This window comes from Onychostruthus taczanowskii, unplaced genomic scaffold (assembly GCF_017590055.1).
Source record: "Onychostruthus taczanowskii isolate IOZ18803 unplaced genomic scaffold, ASM1759005v1 scaffold52, whole genome shotgun sequence".
NCBI classification, from domain to species: Eukaryota; Metazoa; Chordata; class Aves; order Passeriformes; family Passeridae; genus Onychostruthus; species Onychostruthus taczanowskii.
Window position 1 is genome coordinate 2,112,936 of NW_024502791.1, and position 17,993 is coordinate 2,130,928.

The 17,993-nt window shown below is 37.7% G+C and overlaps 1 protein-coding gene across 8 annotated transcripts in view; it reads left to right on the top strand.

Moving 5' to 3' along the window:
- NFIB (nuclear factor I B) overlaps positions 1–17,993 on the top strand; it is a 172,767-nt gene that overhangs the window by 91,022 nt on the left and 63,752 nt on the right. For all 8 annotated transcript variants that reach the window (XM_041416568.1, XM_041416570.1, XM_041416571.1 and 5 more), the window contains exon 3: positions 6,690–6,743. In XM_041416568.1, the coding sequence (XP_041272502.1) occupies positions 6,690–6,743 (54 nt within the window). The remainder of the gene's footprint in view (positions 1–6,689; positions 6,744–17,993) is intronic.

Consider the following 17,993-nt stretch of genomic DNA (forward strand, 5'->3'; position numbering starts at 1 on the left):
ATAAAATCTGAATTTACTCCCAGAGCTCCACTTCTTAACTAGGGCAGTTTAAAAACTAAACAAGGATTGAGTCAGTTAATTAATTTAAATGGGATTACAAATCAGAAACACATTACGTAATGTTGATTTAATTACCATTTTTTATTTACCTAATTAAAATACTCTAAAGGAAAGTTAACTGTCTTGACAATGGCCAGTGGGGTGACTTGGCAGAGGCAGATCTGCTGATAAAAGAGGAGGTGAAGCAGGGAGCCTGCCATGACCCATTGGGCTCTGATGTCCCAGCCCATCACACACCATCTCACTGCCAGCCCACGTGGCACTGGCATTGCCCCGACAAGACCAGGCATGGGAATGCTCCTCCAGTGGCAGAGACATGGGGTTTCACCCAGCCGCAGGCGAGCTTCTCTGGGGTGGGAGAGCACGGGGGCATGTCATGAAATGGGTCAGCTGATGGCTTAATAGCTCTTGCTGTGTCCCCAGTCCAAAGCAAACAATTTTAAGCTGAAGTGAAAACTGAGCCCAGCTTCTGCTGTCTGTCCTGACCAGCTCCCAGCAGAAGTGCCTCCATGGTCTGAGCCCTGAGCCCAGTCAGCTCTGTTCTGTGCTGCTTTTTTCGGGTCGGTGAAGGTTAGACAGCAGCACTCTTTTGATGTGAAGAACCTAAATCACTTTTACAGCTCCTGGTATGACACGTGGGCACTGATGATGCCTGGCTGCAAAGGATCACCACATCCAGCCTTCACAGAAGCTCCTGCTGTTTCACTGGTCTCCTGGGAGGTCCCAACCATGCCTCCTGGGTCACATCTCTATGCTGCTCATCTACCACCAGTTGTATGAATATGAAGCACAATAAAAAAGTATAGGATTAGCTCTTTGTGTAGTTACCCAGTACAATAGCAGAGCTATCTTGTAAACACAGAGGAAGTTCTTGCAGAATCAGGGTAGCAGAGCAATGTTTTTAAAAGGAGTCACTGATTCAGTGTTGTGGGTGTTTCCAGTCTGGGTGTCATGAACACATATTGCTAACAAGTATATACTGTTGGGAAAGATGCAAGGGCAAGCACGTCTTTCTCGTAGTGAAGCCCTACTTGTTTTTTAAGGTGCTGCTTCCTCCTTCTTTGAACTGTGCTGTGTACCATATCTCTTCAGGGATATATAATCATGGAATCCTTTAGGTTGAAAAAGACCTTTAAAATCTTGAAGTGCAACTGTAAGCCTAACATTGCCAAGTCCACCATTAAACTATGCTCCTAACTGTCACATCTATGGGTCTGTGAAATTCCTCCATGAAAGGTGACTTTCTGACTTCCCTGGGCAGCTGATTCCAATAGCTGGCCACCTTTTGGTGAATAATTATTTCCTAGAGTCAAAAGTAAACATCCCTTTGTGCAACTTGAGGCTGTTTCCTCGTTTTATCACTTGGTACTTGGAAGAAGAGACTGACCCCACCTGGTTACAACCTCCTGGCAACCTCCTGCAGAGGGCAATAATGTTCAGCCTCCTTTTCTCCAGCCTAAACAATGCCAATTCCCTCAGAACTCCTCACAGGACTTGTGTTCTACCAAACAAATTGGTGGTGGTGAAGATTTTATCAGAGGACCTCAAAGAGCCAAATTTTTCTGGAGAAGTATTTGAGTGTAATTAAGTGTAGTGATCTATGAAGATGTGAAAAATAAGTCCCCCCTCAAGTTAACACACTTATGAAAAAAAGGGTGACACTAGCATTTCCATGTTTATAGCAGCCTTTTGGTAGATACTATCCACTTTTCAGTGGATAATGCATTAAAGCACTTTTAGCTGTCCTATCACAAGAGTTGGTGTGAATAATGCTATTAAAATGGTACAGATGGTCTCTGTTGTCAGATAGAGAAAGATTACACAAAGAAAGTCCCTGCTTTTCAAAAGGAAATTGTTACAATTGTTTGGGAAGCTTGTCAAACCAATCAGTTGCTTTGTCAATGTGAAATAGTGTAGGCAGTAAAGGGTAATTATGGTGTAAAATTAGAGTAATAATAAGTCAAGGTAATGATTTAAAGTACAGGATGGAATTATTAATCTCTTTGTTTTATGGAATTTTGCTGCTAATGTTGTTTGCTTTGGAGAAGAGGAAGATGTCTTACTTTTCTTTGATATCGATGTTCTGAGAGTCTTTGAGAGATCAAGAACTGATTAGGCAGCAGCTGAGATGGAAGATATTCCAAGGTCTCTACCACACTATGGTAACCTGTGATACTGTGATTTTCAGGGGTAAATCCATTTGCGTCAAGTGGTGTCAGATGGCAAAGTAATCCTGACAGTCTGGAAGGTGGTTGTGATTCTTGTTCATGATAGTGACTCTGTCAGGTGTCAAGTGCTGTATATGAATGTGAAAGTTCGAACATGTCATACATGGTTTGGTGGTGGCCACATCTCTATGGTACCGTATCCGTCATGCCAAAATCAGAGACTATCAAAGAGCAAGGATGTATTTACATGTTGGTGAATGATTCAATTAGTGTCTATCAGCTGAGACCAGCTGAAGCTGGTTAAAGGCTGTCCTCATAGCCTGTGGCAAATAGAAATATGTTCACTGAAACCACTGAGAAAGTTCATTTCATTAGAGTGATGCCTGTGGACAATCTACTTATTTCCCCAAGACTGACTTTAGAAAATATTTTTGAATTTTAACAGATTCTGCTACTACTTGTTTTCAATGCCTTTGATATTATGCTCTAACAGAGAGCCTTAAAACCAAAATTTCTTGTACAGGATGGGGCATAAGGAAGGTATAGCAGCTTACTTTTAAAAGAAAGTATCATATCAGCTGAAAAGTGAAAGGTTAGGTTACTGAGGTGACCAGTACTGAAAATCCTTCAGGAAGCTGTTGAGCAACAGTGTGACTTGCTTGGCTTTGCTGGCATGGGTGTCCTTCCTGCTTGTCAAAGACAATGTGGTTCAAAGGGAGAGAGCATCTCATCCTTTGCTATATGGATTTTATGGGTACAGCTTTTTAAAATTTTCTTCTGTCTTATGAAGCCAAGGCTTTTCCTAGTGTACCACAGGGAAAATGGAAGCTTATTTTCTCACTTGAATCAGGCCTCAACAGTCAGTTAGTCTTAACTCCGGCTGCACTGAGAGTTACCTGCACTCACAGATGATCATTGTGATCAACCCCTGGAAATGAAAACATAGGAAAAAAATGAAGTATTAAATATATGTCAGCTTCTTGTCTTATCCTTTCATGCAGTCTCCTAGAAGCAAGAGTGATTTGATATACAGTTTGAATGTCTTGGAGATAGCCATGCAAAATCATGATAAGTTATACATAAAGTGCATTAGGGATGCATGACCTGTTAAAAGTAAAGTCTGGCTTGAACCTGTTTCATATAAGTTGTTCATCCATGGGGCAATAACTTATCAAAAATAAGTTTTATCAGTCAGCACCAAGAAGAGCAGAGTAGAAGATGTGCTACTGTAGCTGCAAGATGCACATGAAAGCCATATTGGGGAAATGGTAGGTGTAGGAGATCTTTTGCTCCCTATCAACCACTACAACAACAACAGCAACAACAAAACTAAGGGAACTTACAGTTGGGAGCTACCTAAATGAAAATTACAAAAATTTCAGTTTAATTGCATAAACATAATGGGATTTGATTTGTTTCTTGTTGTGCATCTTTTCATCTGTCTTCTAGCTTATGAAGTTACTTGGGTTTTCTTTTGGTGGTTTGATTTATTTTCCTTTTGGTTGTTGGGTATTTTTTTTTAAATTTTTAATTTTTTAATGTGTGAGATTTATTTGCTGGGACAATTTAATGCAAATCCAGCTAGACAGACAATGCATTTGTTTTATGTCTTTCTCCATCTCCCCTCCTGGTAGAAAGGGCTCTTGTTGTTGTTAATTAGTGGTCTTGTACAGATGAGGACAAAGAAAGATTTAAAGTGTCTTAACAAGTTTTTTACTTCTCTAGCTTCTGTGGCTTCCCAAAAATGCCTCTTACTCCCTCTTTTAGAAAAGCATTGCTCCAATGTATCTGTTCATTCAGTGTTCTGTTTATATTAAGTTATTAATATAATTTAATCCTATAATGACCCTGATTCTTTTGCACTTTGCAAAGCTATTTGCAACCAATCGAAATAGAAGAGTGCTTTGTAATTACTGACATTGGTAAGAGAATTGGATCATCACAGGCCATCTCAAGTCTGTGTCTTTCATCTTGAGGATCAGATGCTTTTCTGTGTTTCAAGTGCAGAGTTCCATAGCTTGATGCTCTCATACAGAATAAAAGTCTTTGATTTTTCAACTGCATTTAGTGATGGCTTAGATAAGTTTCTTCTGATATTCATCTTCAGTAATCCTTTGCTTTCTCAAAAAACACTGATTGAGAATCAATACATAAAAGCCATGATTACTGAGTAGTTAACAAAACCCAAAGCTAAGTCTGACTGGAAAATTATAATAAATAGCCAACTGTTTATCCTTATAATTAGAAAATGATTTGCTAAATTTCTTACTATAATAACAATTGTTCAAACTGCCATTAATCTTTAAATCCTGAACCCAGAAACTAGAAGTAAAGGTAAATTGCTGTGCAAGATCTGAAAAATTACTTCACTTTGTTCTTTTTTAAAGTTAATTTTAACAGGAGAAAACTTCAACAGTTATTTTCTGTTAGGTTTCATTAATTCAGTTTCAAATCTTTGTGATCCTGAAGCTATGTTGTTCAAGCTTTATTGGGTTTATCTAGTACCAAATTGACAGTTCATTTAGCCACACATCTGCAGTAGTTTTATACTTGGGCCATTGCTGTGTAAAATTAATCCTCTCTTATAATTTATATTTAAATAGTGTTATGTATGGTTTGCAGACTCAAAGAATGTCTATTAGAAGAACATCAAATTCACACAGGAAAAAGGATGATTCTCCACAAATTGGTCCATATGTGGAGAAACATTAGACTCTTAGTATTTCTTGTAGCTGATTAAGTTTTCAAATTAACTTGATTTAATTCTTTTAAGGGAAATATCATATCATGCAAAGGACCAGACATACTGAATGGTTCCATACTGTGCTGCACAATGGGACTCCTAAGAGTACCCACATGCCAAACCTGGGGTAAGGGCAGAATCTGACCCATAGTCTTGCCCTTCATGTTTCCTGCCGAAGGCTCAAGAAGATGAAATTTCATGGGAAATTCCCCATTCAGTGTGCATTTTATTGTGCACAAGAGTGATTTAATTCAATATTGGAAAAGTTTGTTGTTTTTTTCAACACCATTGAAAATGAGTTGCACATGTGCCTTGGAATTCCAGTACTCAGGTAGCTACCCAGATGTATATATTTTGGGATGACTGCCATTCAGATCAACTTAGTAGAACCTGAACTGTGAAAAGGATTTCCATCTCAGTTAAAAATCTTCTGTAGATTGTGTTAAAGTGTTTGAGAGACATGTGAGTAAAGCCATGTTTATGAAGATGCATAACAGGTGGCAACAGAATTCAATGAACTTCTTGTAGCAGGTAGAGGGAATCTCTCATTCTAAGATGAGGACTACATCAGCTAGAAGAAGTACTGGTAATTGAACGAAAAATATTTGTTGATATAAACTTTTCTTCTTTTCTATATTGTTTATTCTTTAATTTGGGCACTGTAAGAAGGAATGCACTCAACAACTTTACATCCACCTGGAGTTCATTTGGTGATAGCAGTTTCTATGGTGCTACGATGCAATCTTCAAATTGTCTTACGCTCTAAATAACACCACTACATTAAAAAAGATTAGTATTTTTTATTCAGTCTCTAAAACAGCTCCAGAATCAGCCTCTATGTAGAAAAAAATGGTGGTGCTCAATTTATTTTCTTTCTCTCTGTATTTTTTGTTTTTTATATCTTTGTTAGTTTCTTGCAGTGGAGCAGGGTTTTGTTATATTATTGTGGGAATAGAGTGAAAAGTAGAAGCTTTTAAAAGAAACTGTTTTTTATGAATAAGGATATATTTTATTATTTAGTGTATTAACATGGAATTACATTCTCCTCTTGATTCAATAGGTGCATGTATGGTGCAGGTACGTGCAAAAGAACATAGTTTGAAGGCTACAATGTTTGAGTTTTGTTAGTTTTTACATTACATAATCTTAATTTCACAACAGCAGTTCTCACAGGCTAGGAACACAAAGACCATATTGTATTTAAACAGACTGTCACATCCTCATTGCAGTCATGAGTCTGTGGAAGCAATGTAGGCCTTTGTGCTTTAAGGAAAAGCTAAAGCAACAGGCCTCATCACTGCAAGCACCATTAGTTGCCTGATCCAGTGTGTCTTTCTGGTCATTGCCTGAGAAGAAGTTACCTCTGCTTTGCTCATGATGCAATATTATATTTGGGGGATGGAGGGAAAGGGAATGAAAAGGTACCCTTGTAAATGTGTTTACAACTTTAGTATTTAACTGAATGACTCTCTTGTCCTTGTTCAGTGATCTACAAGTTCCTCTTATTAGAATCATTGTGTCTTTCACGATGTTTCTACATCTGCATAAAACAGGTTACAGGTAGAGTGTTTGTTCAATAATGCTTCACATAGAAAGTCAGGGAAATGACCTTTAAAGAATAAAGTAAAGCATTAGTTTAATAGTTAATAGAGGGTATTAAAAGATTGTGAGATACTTGCAAACCAAATTATTAAAATATTTCTTTCATTTCTTTATAGATTCTGGACAACCAGGAAGTCCAAGCCACAATGATCCTGCCAAGAATCCACCAGGTAAATATAAGTTCCAGAACATGTGCATCTAACATTGTTTGAGAACAATGATACTACTGATAAAATCTAAAGAGTGTTTAATTGGTCAGCAACCTGTCTTGCACTGGTAAGTATAATCAGGATGAATTGTGATACTTTAGTTCCACTAAACTGGCAGTGCCTTAATTGCTGTTTCATCAACATTAATTTTATCTAAGGAGTTTTTCTTTCATTTCATGGTTTTTAGAATTTTCTAAGTGCAGATGGGTAAGGAAGTGGGAGTAGGGAAACAAGACCACAAATAACTTTATCTTTATAAAAGTCTTCCAGTGCTACCAGTTTTCTTTCATCTCAGGCAAAAGAAAATTGACCTATGTTTAAACTCTATGACTGAGCTACCAGCTTTTTTGCTTTTCATATGTGCTTTATAAAATAAAATGTGTTAATTTAGAATTATGTTTTTGGCATCAGCTCAGAGCAGTCTTTGAACGTGTTAATGCATCATGGCTATTGACACTTGATATTCCTTTGAGAGACATGTTAGTGTAAATGGTCCTTTAAATGATTCTTTTAAAATAAAAACACAAGAGAAAATCAAACCCCAGCTTTGCCATTCCAGTCTGTTTAGACAAAAGGTTCCTTGAATTTTCATGAGGCTATCCTTCTAATCAATTGGGCTGTGCTAGTAAATATTGTAAACCTTTGCCATGTTATGAATTTTATCAGACTAAGACAAACAATTGTGACAGACACACTATCACTTCTTAATGATCAAGAAATTACTCTACCCACCATCATCACATTGTATCTTCTCAGAAGGTGTGTGTATCTGAAAAAAGCTGCAACTAACTCAGTTTGATCTTCCAAATCAGAAATGAACCATATTCTGACCAGGATTTTGTGTTGCCGGGCTGTTAACATATACATGGATATTTTCTGGATCTGTTACAACATTAGGATAAACAGTCTGCTTTGTGGTTGTACAGTTTTGTAGTATGCATATCATCAAAGTATTCTCTATTTGTGAAATATGTCATGTGTATTGCATGTGAATATCCAAAAGTGGGAGAAGCATCAAAGATTGTTATACAAAAAGTCATATTCTAGTAATATAAGCCCCAGATACGTATACTTGGAGATAGCAGATGTGTTTTAGAGGTAAGAGGGCAGAACAAGTCAAATAACATAATTCAAAGCTCTAATGCAAGTGATATTTTTTTTTCTTTAAGGCATCATGCAGATTTATTATCAGTTTAAATTGGACGCTTTGATGCTGTTTCTTTCCAAAGTGGGGGATTTTGAGAGTGAAATTTTATTTTTCTATTAGAAACATGCCTACATTATGTAGAATAGTGGTTTAAAAACCAAAAGGAGCAAATTTACTCATAAAATAAATATGAAAAGCTTCTCTATGGATAATTACTCTTTTTGAAACTTAGACCATTTAACCATAGAAAATTTATTTGCTTTTAGAACATCCCTGTAGGTGCAAGAAAAGCCATATGCATTACCTTACTGTCTTGGTTTGGAAAGACAGGTGCCTGCTAAGGAAGGCAAGAACCTCCCCTGAAATGAAGATTGTAAACCACTCCCCTCCAAATTGCTACATATTTTAAATCAAGGGGCTCTCAGGTAAAAAAAAAAAAAAAAAAAAAGGGAGCAGGAAATAACAGTTCTTTAATAGGGAAGAAAGTAAAAGGATAAAATAAATGATGCAGTAAACTAAAACAACACTGACAGAGTCAGAACACAACCTGACACAGTGTTGGTCAAGGTATTGGTAGCAGTCCAATTGGAAATGGGGCTGCAGTCCTCCTGGAGTGCCAGGTGTGATTCTGTTGGAGTAGGGATCCTGTAGAAAAGGGTGTAATCTTCCTCTGATGATCCAGTGGAAGATGAGGTAGTTGCTGTTCCTCTGGGAAATCCAGTGGAGGAGCTGTGGTGGTATTCCAGAATCTCCAGATTATATCTGGATAGAATGCTTGGCTCCTCCCTCTGGGTGGAGCATCTCCCAATAGGATGCTGTGGTACTTATCAGTCCTGCAGTGACAATCAATAGCCTGTTATCAGCAGATGTCTCCCCAAAGGGAGGAGTGGTTGTGGAAGAGGTAAGGAAAACTGCCCACTTAACAGGACACAACTGCCATACAGATGGCAAATAAAATACATCTTGCCTTGCAATCTGGGACACTTACCCCTTGTAATTTTGAGGGTTTTTTTTGTAGCTTCTGGATTTGGGAAGCTGAAGGCAGGGTCAACTCTCCTTCAACATGTTTTGAAATTCTGTTTTGGAAGTGCCATTTAGCATTTGGAGTAGCAAAGTAGCAGTATGTATTTTCCTAGCGAGGATCACACCCTATAGTGAGTCCAGCCTCTCAGCCCTCAGCCAGTAAGGAGTAGTCTTGTACTCCAGTAAGGAGTAATCTTGTACTCCAGTAAGGAGTAATCTTGTTGCCAGTAACAGAGCCCTGGGGAGGCAGCAGACAGGCTGTATAAGCTTTCTTGTGGGCAGACCTGTGGGTGAAGATGTAACATTTGACAAACTCTACCGTCTCAGAAGCTGGAAGGACATAGAAAGCAAATAAATCTGAAACATCATGAAACTTTCTGCTTAAAATATAAGCATAACACTCTCATGATTTGGAGTCACTGCAGCCAGTATTATCCCTTTGTCTGCTGCCAAATGGGGACAGAAAATAGAAAATGTGCTTTGGTTCCCTTGAAACCCCCTTCACTTAAGCAGGGACAGAAGGATAATTGAATCTGTCATCTGTTGGAGGATGACCTTCTAGCTTTGTTCAGCTTCCATGTGTAATACTGTTTTGGAGTTAAACTGGCATGGTGAAAGTGCTGCTGTTTGTGGGGTAGAATACAGGACTTCTGGGACTGTGCAGGAGAATGAGAAGGAATTGCATGCCATTCAGCTTCTCTGGGAAAAGCACTACTGTCCTGTTCTTTCTTACTAAACTTCACATGATTGTTGTTATTAGAGCCAGACAGTCACTCCTGTCAGAACCCTGGGGGATATCCACTCTGAGGTTTGTTTTCAGTCCCAGGCCAGGAGTATGTGGATTGGTAGTGCCAGAAGGGTTGTTCTTCTATCACGTTTTGTTCTAGTGTCTGTATGTCAAGGAGCCAGGATGCTGGCAAGGGATGTGTGCTGTTAGCTTTTGGATGCCACCACTTTCACAAAGATACTGCCAAAGAAAAGGTTACTGGAAACTGAGTGGTAGTTGGCAAAGCTGTTGGTGTTAAGAGTGTTTCTTTTTTCCTAGGTTTGACGAGACTGTTGCATTCTTTAAGGTGTTTGGTAATTTACTGTCTTAACAACAAGTTGGGGAGAGGGTAGTGTCACTTGCCAAACAAAAGAACATGAAGAGCATTTGCTGGAATTCTTTACAATATATTCCTAAAAATACATTTAATATTTTGATAGCCCAATGCAGTGATAAGACCTGTGGTATAGCTTGTGGTGATAGTGGTATGTAGCTGTTGTAGCTACATCCAGGGGTATCCTCCTCTAAGTTTTATTTTTCAATAACTTTGAATTATTTTTTAAAATAAAATATATTTTTAAATATATATTTGCACTAGCATACTTTTATAAAGGTTGGATCTTGTTTTTCAGAAAGCTGGGTTGTAAATTTTGCTTCTCTGCAGGTACTATTAAATAAGTTCCAGACAGATAGATGAGCAGAATTGAACTGAGAGAGGAGAAAAATCTGAACACTACTATTGTCTGCATCAGCCTTCAAGTTCCTGGTATCTACAAGTTTGTGCACAGTCCTAACTATTAAAAGTTTACATTATTTAAAAGAGAAAATGGACATGACAAAGGCTCCAGTGGGGCTGTCTGAACAGATAGAGGCACACCTGATTAGAAGCTGGAAAATGCCCATCTTTTTGCACACAAAAAACAAACACCAAAAAGCAAGCCACCACCCAAATGCAACCAAAGTACTTTAGGCCTGCCTTCTTTGTGCTCAGAATGTTCTGACCTACAGCTGAAGCAGTCTGTTACAGCTAACCTAGTGTGGCAGTTTCAGTCTAATGCTGCATTATTATTTGCTCCCTGCAAGTTCCATAAGTCTTTTATGCAGTTTAAGAAAATCTAAAATATAAGTCTTCACAAGTGGATCTGGAAATATGTGCAGTGGTGTGGCAGGATATGTACTGAAAACAGAAGATGTCGTCTTTCAGTAAATTAATCTCTTAAGCATAAGAAAATTATGAGGGTGAGTGAAAAGAGAAAAATATCTAGAACTGTAATTAAGCTAATAATATTGACCCCAACCATGACAATATGGTCTTCAAAGATACAGTTCTTCTAGGTGAGATTTTCTGGATTTTGCTTTGCTTTATTAGTCTTTCCCCTTCTGCCTGCTGGTCACAATGACTTGATGATATTAATAATAATATTTCTTGTATTTGCCATTGGTTTGAGGTTGCTGCTTGGCAGATTCAATTTATACATCAGCATTAACATGACTATGTCCAGTTGCTGTGATGCTCAAATATTTGAAGGCAGCCTTTTTAAGCAGATGAAATAGGGGTAAGAAATAGCAATATTGATAGAGTTAGACACTGTCTGGATAGGACAGTGAGGAGACTCATTTAGCTGTGAAGCTAATTTGAAATCAATTTTTAATGGATGCCTTCTAGATTTTATCTAAGCAGATGAGTTCACAGGTTACGAGAGCTATGTTTCCTAGCAAGTGGCAAACACTAGGTTTTTTGCTTGTTTGGACATTTTTTCTTGATAGAATATATTCCATTTTAGCTGGTTTAAAAAATATTTTCATTTGAATTTTTGTGATTCTGTAAGATCAGTCAGTGTGCAGATAACTCAGGTTTGACCTTTTGTGCTAATAAATATTAAATTATTTATATGGGGTAACACTTCTAGATGAAGAGATGGACAAATTGTCTCTGCCTCTTTGCCTTTAAGTACACCCCATTGGTTTCCTCCTTTTCTTCACAATAACCCAGGATATGTTGTCAGGGAATTTGCCTAGAGATAAAATCCTTAATCCGAATGATGCATAGGTAGTTGAAGCCCCAGCCTCACTGTTCTGGAATTGTTTTTCCTCTTCTATTTTCCCTAGAAATTTTATTTTAGGAACCACTTCCAAAGAAGACCTGAGTGAAATCACCAACTCTGGAGTTTGTTTTGTTTTGTTTTATTTGGTTTTTAATTAAAGAACGTTTTGCCAAAAAGCTTACAATCAGCCTCACCTATCTCTCAATATGCAAATCTCTCTTGCAGCTGTAAAGCCCCAAAGGCTTTCCTTGTATTCCTTTCATATGGCCTAGCAACCACTAGGTGAACATTGTTTTTGGATCAAGCCCTTAGAAGTGTGTAATAAATTTGCCTATATATTTCTGTTTTGGATAGCAGTATTTCAGTTTTAAGTTTTAAAATGTGTTCCTCTGAAGAGCAACGTGGTCTCAACCTTTGCATCCTTTTGGAAATACAATAAACAAATGTCTTTGAGTTTTGAATGTCTCAGACTACAGATGCTTTCATTATTTTACTCTATTGCAAGCTGTCCTATTGTGGGTGGAGAATTAGCCCCATAATTAATCGGAATAGAAGAGATATTCCCTGGCCTCATCATTGTAAGCAGCTTTTGTTGTGGAAGCAATGACGTCGTAATAGCAGTATAGGGAATTCAAATGGAATTGTATTTAAATAAACAAATATTCACCTCTTTTTCAGCATCGAAGTAGACATCCTGAAATGCTTGCTGTTTCTCATATGCTTGTATCTGTGACATCTCAGATAGTGATCTTCAAATAAAACAGGGTAGGGTTTGGTCAGATCTTGATTTTCTGTGAAGTTCTTCCTTTTCCAAATGCTCTATGAGCTGTCAGAGGTTGAGAGATGATATTTTTCTTTATCAGCTTCCCAGCAGTGAGCTGGAAGGGGTTGGATGGGGCATTCTGGGGTCAGTGCCCGGCTGTACTATCTTGGCACTCATAGACCTGCATAGGCTGTACAGCCCTGCTTTCCAAAAGAAAGAGTTTTTGCCCTTTCAGGATGGTTTGAATTTGGTGTGGGTAAGTACTACTGTCTGCTGTTTTAGGATTACTTTTACATACTTGTTTACATTGGCTGTCCATCTTTATGAAACTCCTGTGTGAATAGATGATGATGTGATCAATACTTACACTGATTCAGATGCTGTTGTGTTCAATGGTGGACATGATGGTTTTTCTTCAAAGCATGCACAGAGAAAGAATTTACTAGAAACTCTTACGTTATCAGCTAGAATTCCAGAAACCTGCTTTGGCATCAGAAAATTTCCTTTTGGTACCTACTGGTCCTATAGCTCTTAGAAAGCGTTCCCCCAACTTTTTTCTTAAATCTTGGCTGTAGTTTTGGTATATCCTGAGACTCTCTGGAACAGAAAGCAATATGCATATGTGTTACTTACCCTTTCTGTTTCTTGCTAGGTTTCAGGACAACACACTTCTTGAACTCTAGCCATGGATTTCAGAATCCATTAAACCTGGTTTTTACTTCTTCAAATTAACGCAACACAGATGACTATTGTTCTGGCTATAATTTTGAGAATGTCAAAAATCTCATTTGTTTCTGAAAATGGCACATTTGGCTTTTTAGTTCCTAATCATATTAAAAGCTCAGTGGAGTCGGGGTCTTTTTGCAAGTTTGTTTCCTGTCCCAGTTACAACATTATTGCAGCTTTTAGGAAAAAAGAGCCCAAACCAAGCTGTGGGTATGCTACATGACTGCAGGATGTTGTGGGATAACAATAATAGCCTTATTGTCTAGGTAGACCTTAGTTCAACTGTTTCAATGATATCATCACTGAAATCTTCTTTGTCACTGCTTGGCAAATATTATGCACCCATATCAGTCTTTAAAATACTCTTGTTTTGGTAGCAGTCTGTTTCTGGTACTATTTTTCAGATACTGATTTCAAAATGCATGCAGTAACATGAAAACAAACTGTGTGTCTGCTGACTGTATTTTGACTTATGAACAATGTGAGACTAATTTTTCCCTACCACTTCTGACTGTGAATAGTAACTGTACAAAGCTGTAGCTAGTAGCATCCACAACACTACCCTGCATAACTTAAAGTTTTTGTATATCTGTCTGCTATAAACCAGTTTTCAGCCTTTCTTCTTATGGTAGCTCCTAATGTTGTGTGTACTTTTCTTATTGCTAATAAGTCTATTTGCTATTCTATAATTCCTCTTTTTAAAGATCTGAAATAAAAGTATATTAATACAAATTGTTTCCAGCACTGGTTGGGTCCTCACCCTTCTTTTATAAGTTGCTCAAAACCAAGGCAGTGTCAATGAGAAAACTATGTTTATAATCATACCAGGAAACAGTTTTATGGTTAGGTGGTAGGCAATATGCCGCAGAACATAAACAGGCATTCTATTCATAAAAGCACAATTAAATCAGAAGACATAAAAAGACTGGTTAAAAATTTTCAAAGCTAAATGTAAGTAAGCTTTCAAGTTATGTGAGAACAAGCTTGTTGGAGTAATTGTTTCAGCAAACTGAAATTTTTCAGTCAGTTGAAACGACTTTATTTCCTCCCCCTTCCCGACCCTTTCACTTTTTGCATGGTTAGAACAGTTGAAAGCTGCACGTGTAACCATCTTTTCAAGGCACAGTACAAGGCATAGTGCAGAAATAGAGTGAGAGAGGCGCAAGGACTAGGGCAGCAACTTCTACAGCAGTTGGAGGCATTGCTGAAGGTTTCTCCCTTTACTGACTCTATATGGGAACATGATCAGAACTGCTGCTTGGCTTAACCTGTTCTTTCATTATTGATGCCACTGGCATAGCTATTGTTGAATTGTATGGAAAGTGTATTTTTCATGAGTGAGTTTTCTTTAAAAAAGATAAGGAGAGAAAGATTTTATAGTCTGCATGTACGAAAACTAGGAGAGTATGTAAAAAAATCCACTCTTATATATAGATTTTGGAAGTTACTGACTCTTTATACAAGATCTCAATACAGCAGTTTTGTCAGATATTCTCCTTTTGTAGAAATCAGATTTTTAAGAATAATGGCAATTAGTAATATGCATTTCAGAGTGCCATTTCTCAGGCAGGATGAGTTTTATTAAATAACAATACTCAATGCTTTTCCAGATTTGAATTATAAAGACAGCAAAGTGTTACAATGACCATCAAAAGATACAATAAATTGTCTGTGAGGAATACAATAGACACATCAAGTGCATTAATGTCTGTACTGAACAGCACCAAGAGTGCTAATTTAAGGCTCTTTAACATATTAATGTAAATAGTGCATTAGGAAGGGGCAATCAAAAAAACCAGTAAGGCCCATACTGTATGAAGTATATTAATATAAAGTACATATTTTTGTCTTGCATGAAGTGCAATAATGTAAACATAAATGTCAACTCTTACTCAGTGGTGTGATCAGCTTCATTAGGTAAAAGGCAGTGTCTCCTAACATAAACAGAAAATGTCCTGTACTGTTTACCTTCTGCATACAGTTTTGCTGTTTAGCCTCTGTCTTACATAGAATGTGTTTCCACAACAAATTACAGCAATTTAATGGCATAGAATATTTTCCTCTTGTACAGCTTGGAGCCAAGTAGTAGTTGTGTAGCACACCCACCACAGATTATCTTCATAATTAGGTGAAGCTTTTGAAGCTCACCAGTATTGGCCCTTAACATGCACCCAGAGTGAGCATTGGAGTCCACCTTTCCTGTTGGAACACAAAGCTCAGGATAAAGTTGCCCAGTGCTATGACACTGATTGTTTATTTTTGCATTCATTCTTTGATAATAATTTGTCACAATACATAGACAAAAAATTCAAGTTGTTTTTCATGTTGACTGAGATTGAAAATAGCTTCAGTTTCCCTTTCTTTCCTTATGCCAGCCAAAGCATTTGCCTGTATCTGTGAGTGTCATTATTTTTGGCCATTCCAAGGCAGGATGGAAACTGGGTGAAAGACATGTCACATCAGTCAACAGTACATCCTTTTGTGAGGGGGTGAGAGATCGTGGTACCACTTGATGGCAAAATACTTTTCCTACTCCTCTTTCATTATCACAAGGAGAGAAACACTATATTGTTCTTTATATTATCTGTGTATTCTCAATATTGCCAGTGAGAAAAACTAAGAATCCATGAGAGTAGACTGAAGATTAAACATATATATCTGGGTATGTATGCATGAACACATGTACACATCTCTGTTCTTACATATAAAATCAAACATAGGCTTTTTCTTCTTTTAATATGAGCCTTGGGTCTTGTTCTTACTATAATGGTAGCTTGATTAATTTACACTTGGCTAAAGCTCCTCTCAAGTTAGTGTGGCTTGAATGAGAGGTGTTGTGCTTCAAAGTAGTTGTGCTTGGATAAACAGCAGAGAAGTTCAGTCATGTCTCATTACCAGCTTCAGAGCTGGCTGCATGGCTGTACACTGCCTTTATGCCACACTTCACTTATGAGCCAACTAAAATCAAGAAACCGTTTTCTCTTTGGAAATATCCCTTCCATGTAGTAATTTAGATTGTTCCTGCTGGAGGAAATAAGCAGAGAAGGGAAAGATTGCCACTGCTTGAGGAATTACTAGCATTCATCCAGCTTGCCTGATCATAGATTAAAAAACAATAACTGAGGAGGAAAGGAAAAGCAAAAATTTACTCTTTGCTTTTTTTTTTTTTTAATATGGATATACCAAGTTCTGTCAAATAAAGAAGTAAATATTTCAGAAGCAATGTCATGTTTTCATCCACACAAAAAACCCATGGAGAAACAGTGCAAGAGAATGCATAAAATTAAGGGGAAATCTTTAATTTCTTACACACTGCAGATGGGCCGGCAATATCCAGGTGAAGAATGGTAAGAGAGGAAAAAGTAATGGATATGGAGAAAATCTGTTTGAAGTGAGAGACAGAGAAATATGAAAGGAAGTGAATTAAAAAGGGAGGGAGACCTGAAGAGCTACTAGAGGGAATAAAGACATGCAGGAATAGTGTATGAAGTGACATTGGCTGGGAGATGAAAAGATGACTGCATTGGCAGAACACTGTTCAGGATGATCCCACAGGCCTATAGTGCTCTGTACACCTGTGGTGCTTGGTCATGGGATGGTTCTCAGCTCGGGAAGACTGACATTCTCCTACAGGTCTGAGAGCGCAACAGAGATGTTGGGAAATGTGCTTGGTGAGATGGACTCCTTTCAGCTAATGCTCTCTGTTGCACTGTTTATACCTGCACTGGTAAATAATACCAGGATGCTGGATGAGGCAGCTTTGTGAGACTAATAAGCAGGGAAAACTACTCTTTTTGCCTCTGCCTTCTTTTTGACCCTGGAAAGTGAGTAGAGGTTTCTTCAGATGTACTAAGGACAGACCTCTCAGATAAAGTGTACTGCTTTTACAGTTACTTTTCTGATTATAGTGGCCATGTTTTTGCTAAATCACTTGAAGATAAAGCAGCAATTTCCAAAAGAAATCCAAAGAGAATAGTACCAAACCATTGTTTTCTAAATCAGTAGATATCCCAGTACTTTTTGTTTATTTGTTTTGTTAGTTATCTAGAATACTTTTACTCCTTCAGACATTGGGAGGAGAAAATTGACAGTTTATTTCCGAAAGGAAAAAAAAAACCCCTGTGTTTATTCAGAAAAGAGACTAGAATAACCACAGTAAGAAATTCTTAGTGCACTGCCTCACCCAAAAAGAAATTAAAAAGTAACACTGTTGAAGCAGCAATGTCCACCAAGTATAGATCTAAATACTTTTGTCTGTAAATGGTTGTTATTACTACCTGTAAAAAGCCATGATGCTGTGTAATCTCAAATTCACTCATACAGCTTTTGCAGTGATTATTGATGTGAGGCTTCCACGGAAACATGGGTTTCTTAGCTCTCTTTGCGTAAGGTTACTAGTTATACTACTGAGATAAGTGTTATCAGCTGCTGTTTCACAGCAATACTTCTACTTATGCCTGAATTTCATAGCAGAGAAAGTATATCAAATACACTTAGAATAAGTAAATGCAGGCCAAAGCAATAGTATGTGTTTTCTTAAACATAGGTTTCTAGATATACAATTCAGTGTGCAGATAAAACACACCCCACTGAATAGCTCAGCTGCTTTGTTCAGTTCCTGGTTTTCCTGGAAATAATAGCAAACCCCTCATCTGCCTCAGAGATAATGATTTGGTAATGCAGGCTGTAGTGTAAAGTCACAATCAGCAAGGTGAGTGTTAAGTAAAAATCTCTTTAGCAG